Raw genomic sequence first — 26,478 nt, forward strand, 5'->3', positions numbered from 1 at the left:
TATATCTTTATATAAATACATATAAGACATATATGGAATACATATATTTACTACTGTATATAATTTTATATTTAATTGGCCAAAATCTCTATATGATTTTTTATCATATACAATATAATATATCATATATTTTTTTGTTGCAAACACATAATATTTTAACCATATATTGTTTTTTCATACGGGAGCGAAAGGAGGCGCTTTGGAAAATATTCACTATTTGATCTCGGTAATTTTTCATTATCATGAAAAACTTTTCATTTTATTTTTGGGTAAATTCAAGTAGGCTCCAAAAATAAGAAATTTTTGAAACGAAACTTCTTTACGCGCGTTTGAGATGGAGAACTGACACAGAAAAAGTGAAACGTCATGAAAAAATGCAATGGAAATGAACAAGAAAGAGTGAGTGAGAGAGAGGTCACTGCCACAGGCAATGCGCAGCCTCTGTTTCCCTGTATTGTGCATGTATTATGTGTAACTGGGAGTTTCGCCCTCTTGACACTGTGACCATTTCCATCCACAGTAGTCCATAACTCTGCCCGCTTTAGGAATAATTACACACTACTACCATTTTTTGATAGTTTCCACGTATTTTGGCAGAAAAAACTCAAATAAATTCCGAATAAAAACAACTCATGATTTCAGAGGGATCTGAATTTCATTTCAATCCATCTTCACTCCGATTCGGAGTCTTAATATCGAAACAAACTCCTCTTCGGAGTGAATTTCACTCCAAGGAGATTAAATAAATAAACAGTCATCCGCTTCCCAATCACTCCAAATTAAATCCGCGTTCACTCCGAAAATTTTTTACAGCGTATATGTACGATACAGTTCAAAAATAAAAGCGCGAAAAAAGAAATTCGAAAAAAAACAAAATTTATAAGAACACGTCCCGGGAGGTGGAATTGCCGATAAATAATTGTCGAAGTGATCGATCACAATTTACAACTATTGAAAAAAAAAATGAACGAATACGTTTGATTTGATTTAAAAATTCATAAAAATTCAAATGCACACCGATAATCTTTTTTTATTGGACTTGTGTCTCATAACTCAGATCCGATACCGTATTTATAATAAAAAATTGTCCTCTAAATCACCAGCATTAATCTCTAATACACAAACTTCCGGGTCCGTAATAAATTATTGTCATATAAAATAATCAGGGGAAGATAATTTGTGTGATCTGACAGAAAATCTTGTAAAATCGTAATGTAATTGATTTAATTAGTAATTAGGATGTATAATTAATAACAAAATGTAAAACTTAAATAAGTTAAATAAATTTGATCTTGTTGAAATAACTCAGTGAGTTAAAATGAAAAAACATAAAAAAATAAGAAGAAAGAAGAAAATGGTACAGAGGAAAACGCAGTTCTGGAGAGTAGATAATTCAAAAGGGAGCTTAGGGAGCAAAAGCGTTATATCTCTGGCTTCACTGCACCTGCACTCTACTACTATAGTATTATACGGTATTCTTACTTTTTCTCTTCTGTTGGTGTACCAAAATCACTATCTTAACCAAACCCACCCGCCCATCTACCCGAACCCACAGTTTTTCCAGTATGTGCATTCACGCGAGAAAACTTGCTGGCTAACTACGTAAAGATTTCAAAAGCTACGAGATTTTATTCCACAATAAATGTGTGGCTGTGCCTTTAAATGTGTAGTGTACCACCGAGACTAATGAAAACTTTCTTTCATAGAAATAAATTTATGAAAGAATATATAAACCGAATAAATAAAAAAAAATATATCTTTCTCTTAATACTTTATTATAAACACATTTCTTGCAGGAAAAAGTATTTAAATTAAACATAAACATGAATGTCACTTTTTTTTTCAAGTCGCGGAAATAAAAAAAAACTATTATGCCATAAAAAATATTATTTTTATAATGAGTTATTTAAAAGTAATATATATGTATGCATATATAAATATATACATACGAGCAAAGAATTGGAGTATCATAAACATGAATATATCACGGAACTGAATCTTTAAAAATAAACTTATGAATCGGTTCAGAAACACTCGTAAGTGCCATTCATTCTTTTTGAAATTTAAAAAAAAACTCCTTACAAATTTAATTTGCCCCCGTATCCTATCCTATTTGTTTATAAATTTTCGAATGAAAAAACGAGATTATTTTTGTGCTTAAAATTTTCCAGGCATTGACAGTAAATTTAAATTAGTGTATGAAATAAAATTTCAATGAATTTTTCTTCGGGCCGTTCATAAAATGTCACGCATAAGTTTATCTTTTTAGACCCCCCCCCCCCCTGAAGATGGAAATATATGCATACAAAAATTTATATATTTAAAAATATGAAACGAATGACTTCCTATCGTAACAAAAAAATTTTCAAAATTGTTTGATGAGCTGCGATCGTGACGTTTCCTTAGACCCCCGGCCCCTTGTCACAATAAGCGACACCCCCTCCCTCATAAGTGCGAACGTATTTTTCAACGGACCCTTAAAATATTTTTTGTCTTTAGTGCAAAATGTTGAGCAACTAATTTTCTATTTGAATGAACAGAAAAAAAAATAATATTCGCAATTGGAATTTCTGAACTAAGTAACTAAAAAAATTGAAATTTAATAATAGATAAGCAATTACTCGGATAATTTAACAGATAATAAACGTTATCATAGCGTATTTCGATAGCGATTGGTATTTGTAAAGGATTGGCTCGTATAATCCCCAACTAACATCCATCTGTATATCTGCTACCACAATCATTCAACACTTGTAGCAAATGTAAGGTATTACCAGTCAGAATCTTGAGTATTTGATTCGAGTACTTGAACTACGCTTATCATCCTGATAAAATGAAATTAGCGGCAAATTATCACCGATTAACCCCAGTGGCGCAACTTATCCAGAGAGCGGGCTTAAAAATTTTTGATTGATATATATATTTTTAAACAATGACGTCAGAGAATTTACGAATGCCTACTCTTCAGCAACAGAGTAGTGTACAACTGAATATTTAAGCTCACCGAGCCAAATTTAGATCAGTCTGTTTAGTCGCCAGTAAGAGAATGTTTTAAGAGCCGGGAGCCAGTGCTCAGCGGCTGTTTTTTCTTATTTCGTATCTTCTACGTTTAAAAAATAAAATAAAGTTTAGTATAAATAAAGTTGTCGAGGAAATAATAAAAGAAAAACAATAAAAGTTAAGTTAAACAACAAGCACTCGAGTATCAACTTAACTTTGTTGACTACAGGGTCAAAGTCGTGCTCTTACAATACGTGAGTTACATTTAATATTTATTCAATTCCACTTTATTCGCTATTAATTTTATCCAAACGATAAAAATCACCATCAAATTCATTTTTTAAATTATTTATCATTTCCTTTACTATTTTATACTTTAAATTCACTCGAATAAAATATTTACGTTCTAATTAATTTTATATTTAATTTTTAATAAAAATTAATTTTTTAAACTAATTAAATAACTCAAGTTATCTATTTATTTTAAATTAATTAAAATTTTAAAAACAACCTTCTTTTACTAAACTACGTTGTAACTTTATGAAATAATCATTTCCGGTGAAAATGTAATTATATTTTTTGCCAAAGCAAAGGCAACTCATGAATTACATAAAAACTAAAAAAAATTACTCCCGTAATTTAATTAAAAAATATAACTGTGTACAAACAGACTGATGCATTTACATGAAAGCAATGGTTGAAAAAATACATCAAGTTGTATGTATACAAGGTATCTACATGACCGCGAACGTATGTACTCGATCAAAAGTACAGTTATACATAAGGCCAAATATTGTTATATATTTAATTGTTCGTTTCTTTGAATAAATGTAATATAGCTTTAAAATTAAAATCTTTTGAATCAGCTCTTTGAAGTTTACAAACAATTTTAATAATTAAGGAAATAACTGACTTTGAAAGGGCGTAAAGGAAATTAATTACTCGGGTAATGATTTTTTGAAACGCTCTGCAGATTAAAATAATTCGAGTTAATGAAATACTTTGTTTATTTAAATTTAAAGTAATAAAGTGAGTGAGTAAATCCAAGCGAGTTTTAAGTGAAAAAAGATAAAACTGTAAACGAGGTGCAAAGGAAATTTATAAACTCCAGTGGGAGAGTCTGACCAATATGAATAACTAGATAAAGTGTAGCAAGAACTTGGTGGGTTCTCACCCTACTGTAAAACCCTACTAATTGTAACTTGGGTGTCGCAATATTTTAAGCTCCAGGTTGCCGCTGGTGTAATTGGGGAACATTAAGCTCGCACATTCAACGCTCAAGCATAAAGGGCTCTTACTGTTGGTTTTGTTGTATGCTATATATATATATATATACGTATGTACGTCTGTACATATCTAAGTCGAAGAGAAGAACTTAACAGTGTGTTTAGCACAGGAAATACCCGGGGCATTTCGAAAATTTGTTGTTACAGCAGCTCGGGAACTACTCGAGCAATGGCACAAATAGTTGTTATTATTTTCTAGCCATAATTGTGGTCATAATTACGATTTACAGAAAAGTTAAGTTATAATTATAAATATTGTGTGTTGCATAACGAGACGGTTTTCTCGGTTCCTAACGACAGTTGACACAGATTTAAAAGGAGGTTGGCGACCGCTAGCATTGCTCGAATGACGGAGCCAGCTGGCTTTTTCCCCTGCTTATGGGCTCTTCGATAAATGATACCCAAGTTTTCTTAGATAAGTTAACTTTATTTCGTATCATTATTTCACTAAAATATATAATAATAAATAAATAATAAGAGGGAAAACAGACACTACTGTCATTGTGATGGGTCTGAAAAGTTAAAAGCTTTTTCAACTCACTAAGCTCTTTAAATTACTGAGGAATTTACTCGATAAACAGAAAAAAATATTATTTCATGATAGAAAATTGTTATTATTATCATTAGTTAGTTTATTAAAATATATATATATATATATATATATATATATATATATATATATATATATATATATATATATATATATATATATATATATATATATATATAGAATAAGTAAATATGCAAACATATATTATTGTACTTGAATTTTCATATTTTTATAATGAGGTACAGAAATTATTTGTAAAGCTCAACTGCAATTCATAATTCTCATAAATGTAGACGTGTATACACATAAAAAAAAATAAATAAATAGCAAAGAAAAATAATAATGTGTATATACATATACAAATCTCTATTGAATTTTTTTAAAGCAGCTTTAGGTAGAAATGATGTACACGGAAAGAAAATTATGGGAACTTTTTCTATGCATTATGGGAATAGTTCCCATAATGGTATACTCTCTAAACATGAATAAGTGAAATAAGTGAATATTTACTAATTCTGAGTGCCAACCGAACCACTTTTTGAAATTAGTGGTTCGGTTTGCACTTGGAATTAGTGAATATTCACTTATTTTCACTAATTCATGTTTAGAGAGGATAGGAATTGTATCCATACTATTATTGGGATGGTTCCCATAATATATGAGTACTATTCCCATATCATTATGGGAACCATTCCCTTGGTCTAGATTTTCTATGGGATATTCAGAGAAATCTTCTGGAAGAACGCTAGCACATAAAAGTGAAGAAAAATAATTTTTTCTTCAAGTACCGAGCCCTTGGTCTAGATTTTCTATAGAGACTTACACTAGGAAAGTTCTCGTGGGAATTGAGTATGGTGGTCGTTAGTAGCTCTACTGAGTAAGCTACGAAGATGACGAACAAGAAGATGAAGAAGAAAAAGCAGAAGCAGAGAATGAGGAAGAGGAAAAGCAAGAAGAGGAATATAAAGAATAAGTAAAATAGAGTGGGAAGCAAAGAAAACTCAACTGAGCTGCTGAGACATTCAAGTTTTCGTTGGATAAAAAAAAATATTAAAAAACAGCTCAACGCGTACAGAGACGACACTGAGAGAAATAAAGTCCAAGACTGTATGCTGGAAGACTGTGTATACGGAAGACTGGCGTTGAATCACGAGTATTCAAGACTATCTTTTCGAAAAACTCACTCACACTAAATGTAAAAAAATCTCAATGGCGAAGGACGCAGGATTACTAAATGAAACTTATCTAACTGACTCTCTTTATTTATTTTATATTTATTCATTCATATCTGTTTTTTTTTTACTTAAATTCTACTCCGAGCTGCCGTGCTCGCGGTGCTTGTCGCAGACTTTTTAGCTGAGCTTTATCCGCGATGCAATTAACTCAGTAGGAAACTGTGCAAACGACAAATCCCAGGTGAATTTCAATGCCCATACAATGCTACGGAACTTTATCTTGGTGTTAGATTCCTTTCTATTACACCTTTTGTCGTTCTACTCATTGTATGCATCCCAGTTCACTCACTTTCTCCAATTGCATTCGCAGTATTACTGCTGGTGTTTCTCACCAGCAATACTGCTCCGTCCGAGCGACCGAGCGTATACTGTACAGCACTATTCCGTATTCTGTATAGTGTTTTCCACTGTATATATACTATCATGAAACATTGAAATGCGCACAAAGGAGAAGAGAAGTCATGTACACTAGATAATCCGCAACAAGTGAGACAGGCAAGTACTATTCGTGGCAGACAAGTGGAATGCACACAAATCGCCTATCATATTGTCAACAAAACATTCACTGTGTCACTGATGCCATTGTATGCGTCCTCACTAAATATCTAAACGTTTATAATACTCTTATACATACATTTATTATATATATGTACATACATTTGGACATGTATATTTATTTATAAAAAAAAATATTTCGCGGATTTTTTTCATTTATCTTTACAATCGTATTCAATATTGGGAAAAAACTCGAGTTCAAATTTTACAAAAGTATTTTTAACTTCCCGCTGAGAAAATTGAAAATTTTCAAAAATCCGGGAAGTTATTGGTTTCGGTCCGATTTGCAAAAACTGAATTTCTATCAGATTTTGACGTTTTGAGGTTCTAGGAAGCTATCCTGACTAATTTCACGATGATGTCCGAGTGTATGTGTGTGTGTACGTACGTACGTATGTATGTATGTAAATATTCATAACTCTTGAACGGATGAACAGATTTTATTATTAGGATGCAGGTAGAAATTTGAAAAAGTACATTTTTTATTTAACATCAAGTATGCTTTTGATGCGCCCTTGAGCTACGTTGCAAAATTTTTGCGTCTTTCTTTATCTATTTATTTATATACATATATATATAAATTTTTTTTTATGTTATCTGGTATATTTTTATGGAGGAATCATTTTTAACGTAAATATTTTTTTCATGCACCTGAATACACAAAAGCTCAAAAGCATATATAATATAAAAAATGCGGATGAATATTTTCACCAGAGGTCAAATTGATCGTTGATGAATTAACACTTGACCGAACATTTATTAACTTGTTAGGAACCCTGTATATTTGTAGTGATAGTCGAAAAAAAAAAGCTAATTTGATGAACGAAATTTAGTTCATTTTAATTGGCGATGGTATATAGGAAATTGGATATTAAAACGTCGATGAAAGTCAGTCCGTGCATACGAACAAAAAAAATATAAATTTATTGCTAAAAATCTGTTCGTTGAATTGAATTTATCAATGACTAGTCGAGTGAGCGTATCATTAGAATTGAGGGAGGAAAAAATTATCAAGTGGAAGGAATAAAAAAACGTCGAACATGCAAGCGGCGAAATGAAGTTTATAGATATATATGTGTAACATAAAATTACACTTTCAAATTTTTCGTGAGAGTAAAAAAAATCTATACATATTATTAATAGGAATTATCTTTATCACCTATTTCAATAAACGACTGATTTTTTTTTATATTTAATTAAATTGTTTTATTTTAATCTTTTACCTGCAGATTCGGAGCACGTCAATTATGGCCATTTCCATCGGGATCATTTTTATCGCACTCGCATCGATCGCCCACACGTTGCCGACTCCAATTAAAATTGGTAAGTCGAGTCATCAAAATTTTATAACTACGAGGAGCTTTTTTTTGGCTTATGAAAAAAAAATTCACGTTCATCAATTCAACTTTGTTTAAATAACGTCCCCGCATTCAAAGTTGTAATTTCCCACTACACCGGAATATTTAACTTTTTTAATATTTCTTATAAACTCATATATAGAGAGAGTTCAAGTGGGAGATATGCGGCACTTCCTAGCTCGAGTATAAATTTTTAAATAACTGTTATATTAATAATAATAGCGGTACTAAATATTTTCGCTTAAAAATGACGAAGCAATAAAACGAAATTTCTTACTACTTTCCAATCGAAAAAAAAATTTTATTATCAAAGTAGACCTTGACAGCAAAATCTTATCCCCAGGCGTTAAAAAATTATCATAATAGATATCGTTATTTTTTTTCTTTCAGCTTTGAAATATAAAAAATTTGTTTTTATCTTCAAGCTGTGATTTTATTTCTGTTTGCATTTTTTTTTTAATTTTTAACGAATGACTCGGTAACTTTTTTTATTTTTAGCCCCCCCCCCCCCCCCTCCCGTTTCGCCCGAAAAAAAATTTATGGCATTTGGTAATTTGTCTTACTTTCTTTAAAAGCAAAAAACCGTAGATCTAAAAGCCAGGATCAAAAAATCCCCTACATTTCAGTAGACATTAAAATAAAAAAAATGAGTAAAATATTTTTAATAAATACGGCATGTGGAAGAACACTGGAACCTTAACGTTGCCGATATTTAATATGACAAACGAATAAATAGAACAGACAAACATGAAAGACAATATAAAATATATATAACACAGAAATTCCTTTGTCATATAAAAGAAATACATATATTGCTCATACATATCTGTTTTATAACTGTATATTATATAAAAACATTATTCAAGGTATGCATATAACATAACCATTGAGCATTTATAAATATAAATTTTTCTACCCGGTAAAATGCTCTTAGCGTATAGTAAATATTGTGAAACATCTTCTGAAACTTTTTTAACATAGAAAATACTTAAATTCATATCTGCAGTGCCCAAGATGCTGCTGCCGCCTTTGCTGTGTCATAAAAATAAAAAATAATATTTTTTAAGCTCCGAATATTTTTAGATGACCGGACAAGATTTCAACGTGAAAGCCCGAAAAAAATTAACCAATTCTACAGGTCTGTAGGGAAGGGAGGGGCAAAAGGGGGTACTTAGGAAAATACCAAGTTTTCGAGGACTCAAATACGCTATATCTTTTTTTTTTTTTAATGATATTCAAAATAAATAGAAGAAATTTTCAGTTACCGTTGAAAAAAAAAAATTTTCATTTCTGCGGGCAAAGTGGGGTACTCCCTAAAAAAAGTAAAAAAAAAAAATTTCTTGATTTTAAACGAATTTTTAAGTAAGAATTTTTTTGTAAGTAATTTACATGAAGAAAAATTATATTTTACATGTTTATTGGATACAAAAGAAGAAAAAAGAATTTTTAATAGTTTTTATCATAAAACGAACGACATTAATATTTTTCAACTGCACGGAAAAAAATGAACTATAAAAATTAATAATGACAAGTAATACAATGATAAAGTGATCAGTAAATACTATCATTCTAAATAGTAATTTTTTCATTTCTGATTAAAACGTTAATAATTACAGGATAAGTATGAAAATTTATTGTCTATGTAAGAGAAATTACTATTTGAACTTTAAAAATTGTAACTGATCCTTAGAAAATTGACGACACTTATTATAAAATTTATTATTTGGGATATTAAAATTCCCTATATTGACATCCGGGTTCCGGGTTATAATTTCAAACACTAATTTTTAAAGTTCATTTTTTTCCGTGTGACAATTGATTTTTGAAAAAGTTTACCAAAAAAAATTCAAAGTAACGCTTAATTATATTTACAGAAGTGATTTTGGAATGTTTAAAAACCATATAAAATATTAAATTTTTTTTTCTAAATTTTGGGGGTACCCCGTTTTCCCTACCCTAGCCCCTTTTGCCCCTCCTTCCCCTATTTAGAGCCAAAAAATTTGAATGTTAATGAAAAAAAAAACTTGGAGAAAAATTGAGGATTTTATCGATAATTGGCACATGGAAATATGATTACTCGAGAAGAGAATTTATTCAGTCAATAACTGAACGCCAAAGGCGTATTTGAAACGAAAAAAAATAATAACATAAAAGAAGGGTGGAAAAATAAAAAAAGTGTATACTCTTTGTGATCGTAATGAGAATCATCAATTGGTTAAATTATAGTCTATATACAATGAGCACAACATACAACTTTCAACACCCTTGGGCACTTTATTTCTGGCGGCTATGATGCTTTTTCGAATGAATGAATGATAGATAGATAGATAGCTCGTTCTATATTCGTTTGTTCGTAACTTTGTTTCGGTTCGCTATTAAAATTCCAGACAACTCCAAAGCTTAACGATGTGCCGCGACAAAACTTGACTTTACGCCAGTATTTTGCTAGTTGCTGTGCTACGACAGATAATAGTTATTATAAGTTTAATTAATCCACCACAGCGACAGTTTTCGCGTAAGAAACCCTTCGGAATAAATACTCGTACTAGTATAACTTATTTTGCAACTTTATTTAGACTTATACGATGATGCTGTCGCTGTTATTGGGGTATTAAATAGAGACGTGTGTGCGAGACACTGTGTGGGTGTGTAAGAGAAAGGGTTGATTGATACTGTAGTGGTGGCGCTGTTGTAAACTAAGGAAAGGCCAACTGTCGAGCAGCAAACTAATAACGCAGCCACCCAATCCTTGAGAGCCGATACAATAATTATCGCAACGGACCAATTTCTCCAACGTCAATATTACGGAAGCCTCTTAATGAGAAATCATGTCAAGCTTGAAAATCAAACTTAATCACTGCTATGACTCCTCAATAATTGCTACAACATTTATTCGATTATTCTCATCATTAATATCAAAAATCCCCGGGGTAAATTAATACGCAAAAATTTGGATTCTATTGAGAAAAATTTTTCGTTCAATGAAATAAAGTAAATTGTTAATTGTCGAGTTTACTAATTAACTCGCGATTGTTTCTCAGTACTATTCATTTTTTTTTTCACTGGTTTTATAATTGTTCAGTATATTACAGCCGCGGAAGCATTGATTTTTTATCGTACTGCTAAAAAAAAAGTAATTCAAACGATATTCACCCTGAAATATTTAAAAATTTCATTTTGTCAGCTTTTAGCACCGGAAGTATTTTTTCCCGCCACCATGTATTTTTTAGTGACTATCGATTTGCAGCAATGAGAGCTGTACTAAAAAATTTATTGAATTTATTACAAATGTCATTAAAATTTAAGGCTGTTTTATATAACTGTAAAAAGTTATATAACATTTACAATAAAATTCCAAGCCACGATTTTAACGGCAAAATATTTTATCGTGCCATTAATTAATAAAAAAATTTTAACAATTCATTTATGTCCATAAATTTATGTTATTTTTTAGCGCTACCCATTTTCTTCACCTCTGTATTTAGAATTATCGGTCTTATTTACGGTTACTACGGAACTTAAAATTTATATTTTTCATATTTATCGAGTTGGTTAAAATTTATTTCTCTTTGTAAGTCTATTTATCTCTGGTGTATATAAATTGTTAGCTAGATCCAATGTATCAAGAAAGTCTTTTGATGTTTGATATCGTTAAAAAAAATCAAGTTTTACGGAAACGACAGTAAAACTCGTTACAAATAAACTTACGTTTAATATATTTCTCAACTTCATTTTGTCATCGTATATATAAAAAGAACCACCAATATATATATATGTACATCTAAAATATATATATATATTTTATTATAGTTTTATTCCTCTCTTAAATTAGTTTTTTTTTGTCCTCTCGCTATTTTATTTCCCGTTATGCACGTGGCCACGTCTTACCAACACATTATTATTATTAAACTTTACAAAAGTCTCCTTTGTCCAAAGCGTAATGCAACTTTATGGATGGTTACTCTATTTTAAAATGAAAACTTTCTCAGCTTTAAATTTAGCTGAATATATATAATATATATATACATAGCAAGTATTTCTTACTTTAATAATATTTTGTCAACTTATTATTTATTGTGCTATTAACCCTCACTACACCAAAATTTCCAGTTAAGAAAACACAAATCCGATATAACCTTCATTAATTAAAACTTGTAATGAACTTTTAATTTGAATAATAATAATGACAATAAAAAAAAATAATGACTATTAAAAATTTTAAATTTAAACAAAACAATGCCCGACGTACTCTCGTTATTTTTAAATCGCCGATACAATTTCAATTAATCCGTCCTTTCACTTCGCTAAGTATTAAAAGTATTATGCAAATTTTTATATAAAAAGATAATTATTTTAAAATACTCAAAAAACTAAATTTAATTGCTACGAAATTTGCAATTTAAATTTTGAAGGTATATATGTATATTTGTACATGGGATATTGGCAGTTTATTAATATGTAGAAGAGAGCGAGTGAAATGGGGCGCTACGAAAAAAATGATCTTTTGTGAACTTTATTACTTGGAATCTTTTACCTTTGACTTGTATTGAAAAAAAGTGAGCAAAATTTTAATTTGCTATACTAAAAATTTTTTTTTTCATTCCCGAGCAAAATAGAGTACACTAAAAAATTTGCAGAGTGAATTCGGAGTGAACGTGGAGCGGATGACTATTTATTTATTTAATCCCCTTGGAGTAAAATTTAGTTCGGACAGGAGTTTATTTTAATATTAAAATTCCGAATCGGAGTGAATGCGGATTTAAATAAAATCTGTTATTACTCCGAATTCACTCCCGATTTTTGTAGTGCAGTTTCCCAAAATTAAAAAAAATTAAATCTTCTATTTTCTTATTAAAATTAGTTAAATATAATAATTTAAGGATACGTTAATTGGAATAATTAACCCTTTCCCGATCGACCTTGAATCTTTACTCTTAATTTGAATCGTACGTCTTATTTTTAAAATGAGAGAGCTATAGTCTGATTTCTAGAGAGGGGGCCGGAAAAATGGTAGAAGGGGGCGCTTGTCTAGACTACCACAACTAAACTTTCACTCATACAGCCTTACAATGGACTTTAATTGGCTCTATCCCCACATGACTCACACCTAGACTCACCGATACTCCGAGCCGGGAAAGGGTTAAATGAACGGCTGCCCAATTTCAAAACACAGTAACTGACGAAAGTAAAATTTTTAAAATATGTATTGAACCATGTCCACAAGACCCCACTGGAACTAAAAATACTAACAAATTGATTTCGAAAAATTTATCCCTTGCTGTGTTTTGATATTGGGCAGCTGTGAGAGCAAAGGCACTGAAAAAAAAATTTCTTCTTTAAAATTCCAGGCCAATTTCAAAAAATAATTTATATTAAAAAAATTTTAGAGTTTCCCATTTTTCCCACAGTGCCCTTATATATTTAATTTTAAAATAAAGTGAGAAATATAGTGCTATAGCACAACTAATCGAGCTACTAGAGTCTGGATCATTAAATACGAGGCGAGTAGTATCTCGACAGCAAGTACGATCGAATCTTGGCAACAACAGACAAGAGAAAAGACGAGACAGATTCAATGTTATCTATAAAGACGTGCGGGTAAGAGAAAACACGAGTTATCGTTGCCTGGGCGACACGCTGATGTCGTAGAACAAGAACTACATCGACGCGCCAAGAATTTATATTTTCTGTATAACAAGAAATGAAATGCCTCTCTTATACATGTACCCGTTATCTCCTCTATTAATATCAATTTAGATAATAAAAATAAGTAGACAAATTTATCAGCAAAAAAAAAATTAAACACTAGTAAAAATAATTTTTAATTTTATAATTGGCTATTAAATACATGAAATCTTATTTTAAAGGGCATTTTATTTTCGTCGATAATGCTCTCCAGTAAAGATAGCTGGCTACATATAAATATATATGTACTGTCATCATTTTATAAAACAATTTATGTATACGTGAAAAAATATAACGCTGGCGTGTGTCCCCGTGACTCGACAATTTCCCGAGTGACTCGTTATCGCGTGTACGAGAGGTCACGTAGAGAGTTACGAGAGTTTTCATTATTTCTCACACTGTTTCATGTTTCTATCATGTTTTTTCGTCGAGATAAAATTTAAAACAAAAGTCTAGATAATACTTTTTTTAACCGGTACACATTTTTTTTTCTCACACGACAATAAATAATTGCACTTTCAAGTCTTATTATAAAAAATTCGAGCAGCGCGAACGGAAATTATCTTCATTATAATGTTCTAGAAAATTATTGATCACAAAAAAATTCAACGTCTGTCTGAAAATTCTTAAACCTTCGAGAAAATAAAAAATTAATTTAAAAAAAGAAAATACTGAAGCGGGTCAGAACACTCGTTAGTTATTTATAGGGCAGTCGGGTAACATGGGGACGCTAAAAAAAACACTTTTCTGATCTCCTATATACAAAATCTTCTAGTCTCTTTTATTTAGACACGAAAAATTTAGAATTTCCATAAGAAATTTTTTTTTATTCCCGTGCTAAATGGGGTGGCTTTCAAAAAATAAGATTTTTCAAAATAAATCTCTGGTAAACCAAAATTTCAAACGATTTCGAGAAAAAATTTTTCATTGCCAAAATCGGAGTCTCCACTTCGCGGATCTCTTTCTCATAAATAAAAAATTCAATTATTAAATTGAATAATAGTAATAAATATATGTTCATGTTTACTTGGAAGGTATATTGTTGTTCTATTTAAAGTGTAAAAAAAAAAATAATACAAAATATGTGGAGCTTTTTCATTTTTAACTCGTCAGTTAACTGAAGGACTCGTTTGTCTGATAAGACTCTGTAGCAATAAATTTCACTAGACGTTTCTTGGCACGTGAAAAAAGAGCAAGAAAAAAAAACGTGAGAATAATACATGATACTTTTTCCCTTACAAGCAACTATTTCTATCCTACTTAGCAATAAAATATTTCTATCCCGTCATTTTAATAATTATTGCTCAAAGTTGTTGTTTGTAGTAACAAGTTACTACTGACTGAGACCCATGATATATGACTGTCTATCTACCTATTTATGTTCCGTATGTCTACAACTACAAAGCCCTTGCTCATTTAGTTACACAACAATGTGCAGAGAATAGGATCAAGGATTAGTTCCTATCGTAGAGAGTAAAGCTTGAGTATCAAGCATCGTAGCGAGCGAATGATAATAATCACGAGGATGATAGGCATGAGTATTTCAATAGCTAAAAGCCAATGGAACATAATTCAGTATAATACAAACAGCGAAACTATGACAAACCACAGCGGCCGTGCTGTGACAGGACGGTTAACGATTGCAATAGACCAACGTATGTCCACATATATATGTATATATTTGTCTATGGTAGAATGAGTGAGTGGTATTGTGCATCCACGTTGTACACAGATGACTAAAATGTTTGACATGGCTGTGTCCAAAACCCGGAAAAAGCTTCCCGACCACTCACATGACTATACACTGCGGACCCCTGCCCACATATGCTACAATCAATAACAATTGTTATTTCTATATATAGACACTTGGATTTTATATCTATGACTATCATTAAATCATCGAAAACCATTCATGCACAATATAAAATTATAAATTCAAATTTTCGCGCCAAAATTTATTTTACAATTATCATTTTTATTTATTTTCTAGTTCTCAAATTCTACACGGGAAGAAAATTATGGAAACGATTCCCATTCTGTAAAATTTTTTCCTATACCAACATAGGAATTATGACCATAAATTATGGGAGCAGTTCCTATAATTCTAGGAATGTTTCCCATAATTATAAGAACAGTTCCTATAATTATAGGAATGGTTCCTATAATTATAGGAATGGTTCCGATAATTTGTAGGAATTGTTCATATAATATGATGGGAATCATTCCCATAAATTATAGGAACCATTCCCATAAATTATAGGAACCATTCCCATAAATTATAGGAACCATTCCCATAACATTATAGGAATGGTTCCCGTACTATCATGAAAAAATTAATTCAAAGAAAAGTTTGGTAATTACTCCTAATACCCAGAAATATTATTAAATGTAAAAACAAAAATTCAAACATTGAAAAAAAAATTCGTATTTGTCAAAAACATTAAAATTTTTAACAAATTTTTTTTTTTTTAACAAATTTAGCGTCGAAGAAGCTTCATTTAAATCTCTCCATATCATGAGGGAAATTTCTAAACTATTTTGCAAAAAATTTGGTTTATGATTTTATGGGAACGATTCCCATATTAGTATGGGAATGGTTCTCATAATGATATGGGAATAGTTCCCATATTATTATGGAAACTATTCCCACATATCATGGGCACCATCCCTATAATAGTATGGGTACAATTCCTATACCATTATGGTAACTATTCCCATAATGCATAGCAAAAGTTACCATAACTTTCTTTCCGTCAGTTAACCGAAATTTTCATTATTTTTATGTAAACTAAAACTTGCCAAGATAACTTTTAATGAAAAGATAGACAGTATCCTAAATTTTTTCAGTTTCCTGATCCCGAATTTTTCAAGGCTTTCATTTGATACCGAACATATTTTAGGAAAAAAAATTTTGTCATCTGAAATAAATTCCAATAAATTGAGAAAAAAAATCAAATTCTGTAAAAATTGGAATTTCTTCGAAGTTTGGAAAGATAAATTTGATTTCTTTGCTACTTCTTACAATAATCAATCCAATATTTTAAAATGAACTCATCTTTAATCGAAAATGAGAAACAGACATTTAAATGAGGTTCCGTTCCTATCTCACTAAAAACAAACCTTGAGAGCTTCAAATACTCGTGAGCATGTTTGAGATTAAATAAAAATATTCGACGCAAACACCAGATTACCTCAAATAATTTATGAGATTAGCCATCATCGGAATCGGCTCTAGTTACCCTGTGACTTTGATCTTATAACTACTACTACAGTTACAGTGGTCTAAGTACCAATCAAATAATTACTATCAAAGCACTCAGAGTATTAATCAAATATTAATACATCAAAATTAATCCAGGTGCATTCGTGGGGATCAAATTATTACAGTTGTTATTACTAATCATTTTTACATATCTACTGTTAATTAATGATTGTTTACTTATGTATGCATACGTAAATACACGTATAAATACTAGGAGTATATGTAATATATTCAAAGAGACATTGTGCACGATAGTGTGGAGAATTTACTCAAGAGAAACCAGCAAATTGGCTAACATCACTCCCTTGAGATGTGTCAGGGATACCGACTAATATACTACATACGGCATACAGAACCTAATTTCGTATTCCGCTTTGCTTTACTTGACAAACCAACCTGATAGAATATAATCCTTATTAACAATAATTCAATGAATGGATCTCCAACGCTCAGCTTTCCTCAAGACGAGCATCCGTCTGAAACATCCATTACTGAATTAGTTACGGGGGCTTCGAGTATTAAAGATTAAAATTACATACTGTAATTAATTTGCAGAATCAACCTGGAGTCAATTTCACTTCGAAAGAAATTTTGGAAAATAGTAATTATAAAAAAACTCCGGAATGAACTCGTAGTAAAAACTCGCGGGGTAAATTACTAATACATACATAGAAAAAAATCATTTTTTGGCACAAAAAATTCTTACTACACAGAAAAAAAGGATTTCTTGACACAAAAAATTTTTACTCGCCTCAAGAAAATTTTTTCCCAGCCTAAGATATTTTTGCATTATGAATTGAAAACAGAAATTTTCTTACAGCGAGAATGAATTTTCTCAGAGCAAGAAAAAACTTTTTGAGTCAATAAATTTTTTCTCGTCCCAAGAAAATTTTTGTGTTCAATTTATAATACAAAAAAATTCTTGCGCCCAGAAATTCTTTTTTCCTGTGGAGTCTTAAGAAAATTTTTGTTTTCAATTCATAATGCAAAATATTTCTTGCGCCAAGAAATCCTTATTTTCTGCGTAGTGAGGTTAGATCTTTTATACTTTGACCGCATGCGGAGTGATTTTTTTTCAAATTCCGGGACTCCGAGTAAGGGAGTGAATCCAGATTGAAATAAAACCCGGATTCCCTCCCGATTTTTTACGGTGTAAGGAACAGAGCCAATAAATCAAAGTCAAGATGAGAAATATATTGGGTCTATAATAAATAATAAAAATAAATACTTTAAATAATAAATAAATAAAATCAAAGTAATCAATCTACAGAGGCACTTTTTATTATATTTTATTTTACTTTTACAAGGAACGACACACGGTCAATTGATAATCGATCTATCAGGGTTGTCACCCCATCGATGTAGATATATATATCTATATACATCTTGAAAGACCAGAAAAGTTTTAGTTGGTGACATGCTAAAAGAAAAGTAGTGAGAAAAGATCGATGCACTGTCGCTGATAACTTTAAACGCAAAAAGAGTAGTAGCAAGCGCTCGAGTGGACTTTTCCGCGATTTAAAATGCCACTAGTTGTCAAAGATCCTCCGAGGCTAAATGTTAGTTTACATCGGTATTATATGTGTGTAATCAACAGGTTTTAGTTATAAAATAGTGAAAAATTGATTCTAGTTTTTGTTTTATTTTTTGACATTTTTTAGTTCGACTTTTCTTACTGCTTTTAGTTTCCTGGCTTCTTTGCTTATTGCTGTAGAGTTTCAGTCACTCGAAAAAATTTTTTTCTTATATATGTATATATGTATATGACGGGAGGATTAAGACTTAGCTCCGATTGATAAAACTTTTTCCTCAGAACGCGAAGACATAAAAATATGAATGAATATTATAAGAATAAATGCGAGCGAGCTCGAAGGATCGAATAAAGAGGATTACGGGTAGATGCGGACGAGAATATAGTTTTTAAGCCAAGTAGTCGTCTGTGGAGTAAAAGAGGACCAAGAAGTCGGAGTTGTGTTGAGTATGGCGGGTATAGGAAGAGTATGGCGCTAAGTAAAGGGGCGAAAATGAGCGAGTAAGAAGCTCTTGACCTGGAAAATGGAGAAACGACCATGCGGTATAATGGAAACTCACCCGTGGACTCAGATTTCTAACCACGAATAGACTTCAAACTTATTCTCGGCATTTCCGTGAAAAGCAAGTTGTATAGAATTTTTTTTTCTTGGTATCTTTTTTTTTTTTTAATAAAACATAAGTATAAAAAATGCCTCAGTGCCCTTTGAGTATCTATTGCCTTTGAGCGCTCAAAGGCCCTGGATGAACTGTGCAACAATTTATTCATAATAAACTTATTCATGTGATTAAAAATAAATCGATATTTTATTCACGATAAAAAGTTAATGACTCACTGAACGTTAGTAACTTAGAGGTATCGATAATTTTTTTTCAAATTTTATTTACAACAAAAAATTTTTACAATAAATAAAAGCAATTAATTCAGCGAGTCCGGACTTTAATTGAACGAGTGTTTTTTAATGAGAAGTAAGTCCAAATAGATACTGAGTAAAAAAATTCAAACATTTATTTTAAGCTTAACAAAAAAGAGCGTTTATTTAGCTTCATCTCGAGCTTACTTAGCAGTCTATACAGCAATCCTTTATCCGTTTCAACAGCACTTTCTTATTCATATTATATGATCCCCTGATCTTATTTCATCTCCGTTCAAGTGACAAACAATTGAAGAATTTGATCTTGGATCAAACACACACCCCTCTAAACAAGCAAATCATCCGTAATATACACGTACATATACATATACATCTACTTGCATATATATGTATATATAACTATATTATTGAAGGATTTAAATTTACTCGTTCGATAAATCCGACGATTGACATTCGACTGTATTGCACGGGGAATCCGATTAAACAGAGGATTTCGAAATGTACAGAGAGAGCATCACCTCGATTCACGGAAGCGTGAGCACGTTGATCACTCTAGTAGAGTAGTACCCGCTAACACCCTTCCCTCGGATCTCTTCGACCACCACCCCCGCCCTTTGCACACCGACATACCCCATCAGATTTCCACATATAACATTCGAACAGTTCGTCTATATAACACACGTGTAATCATCGCACACGCGTTGTTTCTCTCAGCGATGCCTTTACTACAGGATAAACACAAACCGAGACCAATGTAATCTTAATCGTCCATGGTACGGAAATTGCTTGGTTTAACCCAGACAAATCGCTTGCAACTTAGTTCCCTATGGACTATAGCACACTGTACACTATACGAGTCAATGTAGGAACGTATATACGTATATACTACTCGCATATAGTCAGATCTCACTTGCTTCAAAATAGAATTCAAGCGTTCAGCGGCTTCAACTGTGCTGGGCTGTTTATGTTGGCTTACGTGGGTGTGCATTTAGATTTATGTAGGTATATATATATATATATATATATATATATATATATATATATATATATATATTGTAGGTAGCTAGATAGGTAGCTGGGATAGATGTGTCTATAGGCATCAGAGCAAGACAGTATGTGTACTCTTTGAATGGTTGTCTGCATCCATGTGACTCATTGTCAACCCAGTGAGAGATACTGTGCAGACTACATTACACAGACAACTGATGAATCCGAAGTTGAGACTTTGCTTGGGATGATGCAGACTCAAGATCCAAGACTAAACTCTCATCTGTATACGAATGTATTTAACTTGCACACTAACTAGACTACGACATCCACACAAACGATGTACTCCGAGGTGGAAACCAACGCGGGCATCAAACCGCGAGTAATATGCTTTTAGCGTCTCTGCTATTAAGTATTTTGTAATTTTACTTCTGTTATTTTGTGCAAGATAATTTAAGAATACGCTCGAGCTTTAAAATGTATTTCATAAAATATGTAGAGAATGTGAGTTAAATTAATGTTGGATTAGTGAGTAAAATACGAAACTGTATGAAATGAAATAAGAAATTTTTTTCGTGGACTGCAATGTAAAAAATTTGCGGTGTGAACGCGAAGTGGATAATTTTTTATTCATTTCTGCCTCGGAGTGGATTTCACTCCGAAAAGGAGTTTCGGAAAATATTAAATATAACAAAAATTACTAGTACATAGTGAGCTTAGGTCTTTGATATTTTGACATTTATATTGAGTACGGAAATAATTACGAGCTCCCTTTTCATATATTCGAGCGAAATGATTTTTAAAAATTATAAGCAGCTGATAATAAAATTTGAACAAATGTAATTTCACTGAGTCACAAACTGTCGTATGACTTACGTCAACCATACCACGAGATAACATTTCATATTCTACCGAAATATCAAATATTCCCATAAAAACTATGGCACTATAACGATTCAATAATTTAATATTTTCACTACTCTCTAAAAATGAATCAGTGAAATTCACTTCAAATTTGTGAATATTCACTGGGAACCAGCTATAAGTATACCACTGGTTGAATGAGTGGTATACTTATAGCTGTAGAAATAGTGACTATCCACTGATTCGCGAGAATTTCACTAATTCATTTTTAGAGAGTATGTATTATATATATGAAATTATAACTTAGTGAGTTACTAAAACATTTTATAAATTAAAAACATAATATTTTAAGTTTAATTATTAATATCTGAATGAATTATTTATTGAAATAATTATGTTTCTAATTAACAGCTATTTTTATTAAACATAAATTTATTTAAGTATTAAAACTCTGGACCGGAGTGAGTGCGGATTGAAATAAAATCCGCGTTACTCCGAAATCACTCTGCCCATAAAAAATCCCAATTCACTCCGTATGTGGAGTGATTTTTTTTTAAACTCCGGAACTCCGAGTGACGGAGTGAATTCGGACTGAAATAAAATCTGTATTCACTCCTAATTCACTTCCCATTATTTACAATGTAGTAAAGTCGAAAATCATCACGGATAATTTTTTTATTTAAAAAAAAAATTTTAATCAATCATATTATTAATTATTGTAATGAAATAATTATTAAAACTGATAATTAAAATTATATATATATCGTAAATCGTTAAAATATATATGTAAATGAAACAAATATTAATTAATAACATATCCACTGATACGATTACCGGGATTTTAATATTGAATAAATACGCTTGTTAATTATTAAATATATTTCAGATAATAATTACTTTTAATCAATGTACTTATCGTATTAAATTTTAATTAATATATATTATAAATATACAATACTAAAATTTTAAATTGATGAATTTTTATTTTTCGAGATAAATATTAAAAATATTATTTACTAAAATTCGGGCGAGTTGGCGGATTATTTTTACGTCACTTACAATTCCGCGAAAAATAAAAATATGATGAATGAATGTCATTAAATAATAGTGATATTGCAACACATGAAATATTGATAACAAGTCCGTTTTATATTTTGAATAACAGGAGCTATTTTCCATGATGGTGAGGAAGCAAACTACGAAGCTATGAAAAAAGCACTTACGACTATAAATGAAGAAAATGTAGCGCCGAGTTTTAAACTCGAACCGATCATAAAATGGGTAAACTCAAGCACCGACAGCTTCAAGACATCGCTTGCAGGTATAAAGTACCATAAATACTGATATACTTTCCTAAACCAATTTTTACTTTATTTTAAACAACTTTTTTATTATATGTATATATATCTCCATAAACATACATCTGGAAATTTATGTATAGCATGTCACGTATGAAATCAAATTTTTTATAGCATGTAGTCTAGTGGAGGAAGGTGTTGCTGCGATATTCGGCCCTGGTAATCCTCATACACGCAATATTGTCTCAAGTATCACATCGAAATTTCAAATTCCTCATATTGAGTATTCCTACCGGCGTATGGACGACGTGGAAGCTGCTTATAATACAGTTCGCGCCTATCCCGACGGCGAAAAAATTTCAAATGTAAAATAAAATTATTATTAATCAGTATTACAGTCGAATTCCATTATCTCGGAACTTCCCCTCAATCTTGACCCCCACTACGAGCTGTCTCCCACCGAGAGTAACACGACCCGGTACAAATAGATGTTAGAGCGCATGCGTCATAGTTCACTTCTCAAGGAAGAAGGAGCATCTGTTAACTCGGTACAGTGCTCCCTCTCTATAATTCCCTTCGTTATGATTTTACTTCCCCTCCTCTTATTACATTGTATACAAAATATATTTGTGTTCGTTCAGAATGACTGCGCGCGCACTTCTCTGCTTAGTACTCTTAAGAAAAAGTGGGGTCACTCTCTAAGAAGGAATTCTTAGAATTTTACCCCCGAGTTGGGAATTATAGAGAGGGAGCACTGTAATTCCAATAATTTTTCACTCCTCCGTAAACTAACTGTCCAAGTTAACGGATTTCGACTGTACTTTGACTGTATGAAATCACAAAAAAAAACTAATAGTTAAAAAAATGTGTTTAGGCATTGGCTGACATGCTGGACGCCATGAGCTGGAGGCAGTTCACAATTTTATATGAAACAGACGACGGATTGTCACGACTCCAGAAACTTTTGTGGAAACACGGGCCCAAAGACTCGCCGGTGACAGTTCGTCAAATGAAACCGACATACGAAAAATATTCAAGTGAACCAAACTACCGGCCGCTGTTGAAAGAAGTTGCCAAATCAACGGACTTCAATGTCATTATTGATGCTGATCCAGAACACTTTACTACCATAGTTAAACAAATGCACGAAGTTAAATTACTACGTGACTATTATAATTATTTCATTACCTCACTGGTAATTATAATAGTACAATAATTATTATAATCACATAATTATTACTGTACATAATAATTTTAATGTTCGTTTAACTTATCCATTGTTTACTTTTATTTTCTTTTCTTTTTTTTTAGCATATAGCACACAAAGAAATGCTTCCTGCACTCAATGGGACGGAAGCCAATGTCACAGCAATACAAATAATTGCTGACGAATCGTTTGAATTACCTACGGTAATTTTAAGCTCGTAATAATTCTTTTTGCTTTTTTACAATACTTAATTTCCCACTAATTAAATTTACAAAATAAAAATAAATGAAAATTGAGGCTCGGATAAATTTCTTCATTAGAAGCAGCACTGAAAAAAATAATCGCTAGCTGCTAGCGATTTTTTTCGTTAGCAGCTAGCGATTTTTAATCGTTAGCTGCAAGCGATTATTTCGCTAGCGGCTAGCGATTTTTTCTTTAGCAGCTAGCGATTTTTAATCGTTAGCTGCAAGCGATTATTTCGCTAGCGGCTAGCGATTTTTTCTTTAGCAGCTAGCGATTAAAAATCGCTTGCTGCAAGCGATTATTTCGCTAGCTGCTAGCGATTTTTTCGCTAGCAGGTAGCGATTAAAAATCGCTTGCTGCAAGCGATTATTTCGCTAGCTGCTAGCGATTTTTTCGCTAGCAGGTAGCGATTAAAAATCGCTTGCTGGAAGCGATTATTTCGCTAGCGGGTAGCGATTAAAAATCGCTTGCTGGAAGCGATTTTTTCGCTAGCTGGAAGCGATTTTTTCGCTAGCAGGTAGCGATTAAAAATCGCTTGCTGGAAGCGATTTTTTCTTTAGCAGGGAGCGATTAAAAATACTGTTTTTATCATTAAAATATATATATATATGAATATAAATATATATATAAATATATATATATATATATATATATATATATATATATATATATATATATAAATATATATATATATATATATATATATATATATATTTATATATATATATATATTTATATATATATATATATTCATATATATATATATATTCATATATATATATATTTTAATGATAAAAACAGTATTTTTAATCGCTCCCTGCTAAAGAAAAAATCGCTTCCAGCAAGCGATTTTTAATCGCTACCTGCTAGCGAAAAAATCGCTTCCAGCTAGCGAAAAAATCGCTTCCAGCAAGCGATTTTTAATCGCTACCCGCTAGCGAAAAAATCGCTAGCAGCTAGCGAAAAAATCGCTTCCAGCAAGCGATTTTTAATCGCTACCTGCTAGCGAAAAAATCGCTAGCAGCTAGCGAAATAATCGCTTGCAGCAAGCGATTTTTAATCGCTAGCTGCTAAAGAAAAAATCGCTAGCCGCTAGCGAAATAATCGCTTGCAGCTAACGATTAAAAATCGCTAGCTGCTAAAGAAAAAATCGCTAGCCGCTAGCGAAATAATCGCTTGCAGCTAACGATTAAAAATCGCTAGCTGCTAACGAAAAAAATCGCTAGCAGCTAGCGATTATTTTTTTCAGTGAGGTGTCATAAAAAATTCAAAATAAGTATGGAGCAAAATGGGTTTCCCTAAAAAAATTAATCCTGACAAAGACTTTTGTAATTAAAACTGTCAATTTAAAATGTAAATTTTATCGATTCCGAATCCACTACTAGAATTTTTTTGATTTCATTGATTTTGATTTAAATGAAAATTTGTAGAACTTCAATTCATTGAATTCAAAATAATTTTCGTAAGCCCATTTTGCCCCCTCTTCACTGTTTGTTGTGACTTAGTCTGTTATCTCGTATTCAAATGATCATTTATTATGCAAAATTATCCTATTACGCAATAAGACGATTACTAGACCCTTAAGTGTACTTAGCAATATAATAACTTAATTAGCTTTCCTACATGAGAGGGTTCAAGTGCTACTACTCCCACATGTCCGTAAACAATCATCCCTTTAATAATTTAATTACAGCATGTATGCCGACGATACCTAATTTATTATTATCATTATTATTATACTGTCAAAAATTTGCGGACCGAACGCAGATTAAATCCGGAGTGAATGCAAATCGGATGACTGTTTATTTATTTAATTCTTTCGTAGTGAAATTCACTCCAAAGGGGAGTTTATTTTAACATTGAACTCCGGTTCGGAGTGAATGCGGATTTAAATAAAATACAGACTACTCCGAAATCACTCCGATGAAAAGATAAACTCCCTATTTACTGTATATAAATTTTTAAAGATAAACCGGGAAAATTAAATTGTGTGATATTTTGAACAAAGTTTGAACTTTGAATAAATATATTAAAGTTAAATGTCAAAGACTGTACTAATTATTGAATATTGAATTAGTTATATATTTAATAACAGCAACAAGTAAAAGGTAAAATTAATTGGTATCTTATTAAATTTAGGTAGAGAGTGCAGTTCTCTTTGACTCTGTTTTACTTTTCCACGAGGCACTTGAGGTCCTGCAAGCACGTTTGAAGATCAACGGCCATCATCCATTGGCCATTAAGCCCGAGGCACTTTCATGTGCGGACACGGAAACTAAGTTTGAAGCGGGTCTTAATTTGACCGACTTGATGCGCGAGGTATTTAAATATCAACCAGATAAAGATGTTCATCTTCATCTTATCTCGTTCTCTGCTTGTGCATGAGAAAAAATAAAAGTATATAAGACGTCGCGTGAGCTACTTTGCCGACTAACGTCAAAAATGATACTCACTGATCTGATCAATACTGTAGTTTTCTTAGACTACTGAATAATAATATTAACACCAAGATAGCGCTGTTTGTATTTTATGTTAGAAATTTT

General features: G+C 31.5%; 2 protein-coding genes across 2 annotated transcripts in view; one reads left to right on the forward strand and one right to left on the reverse strand.

Moving 5' to 3' along the window:
* The window catches only part of LOC130664020 (glutamate receptor ionotropic, kainate 2), a 184,172-nt gene that overhangs the window by 119,659 nt on the left and 38,035 nt on the right, over positions 1-26,478 (reverse strand). The window lies entirely within an intron of this gene.
* The window catches only part of LOC130664019 (glutamate receptor ionotropic, kainate 2-like), a 29,427-nt gene continuing 5,988 nt past the window's right edge, over positions 3,040-26,478 (forward strand). Inside the window, exons 1-7 of the mRNA XM_057463660.1 lie at positions 3,040-3,254; positions 7,856-7,949; positions 22,353-22,508; positions 22,660-22,850; positions 23,360-23,680; positions 23,797-23,895; positions 26,075-26,254. Of these exons, the coding sequence (XP_057319643.1) occupies positions 7,874-7,949; positions 22,353-22,508; positions 22,660-22,850; positions 23,360-23,680; positions 23,797-23,895; positions 26,075-26,254 (1,023 nt within the window). The 5' untranslated portion in view covers positions 3,040-3,254; positions 7,856-7,873. The remainder of the gene's footprint in view (positions 3,255-7,855; positions 7,950-22,352; positions 22,509-22,659; positions 22,851-23,359; positions 23,681-23,796; positions 23,896-26,074; positions 26,255-26,478) is intronic.

Source organism: Microplitis mediator, chromosome 2, assembly GCF_029852145.1.
Source record: "Microplitis mediator isolate UGA2020A chromosome 2, iyMicMedi2.1, whole genome shotgun sequence".
In the NCBI taxonomy this organism is placed as follows: domain Eukaryota; kingdom Metazoa; phylum Arthropoda; class Insecta; order Hymenoptera; family Braconidae; genus Microplitis; species Microplitis mediator.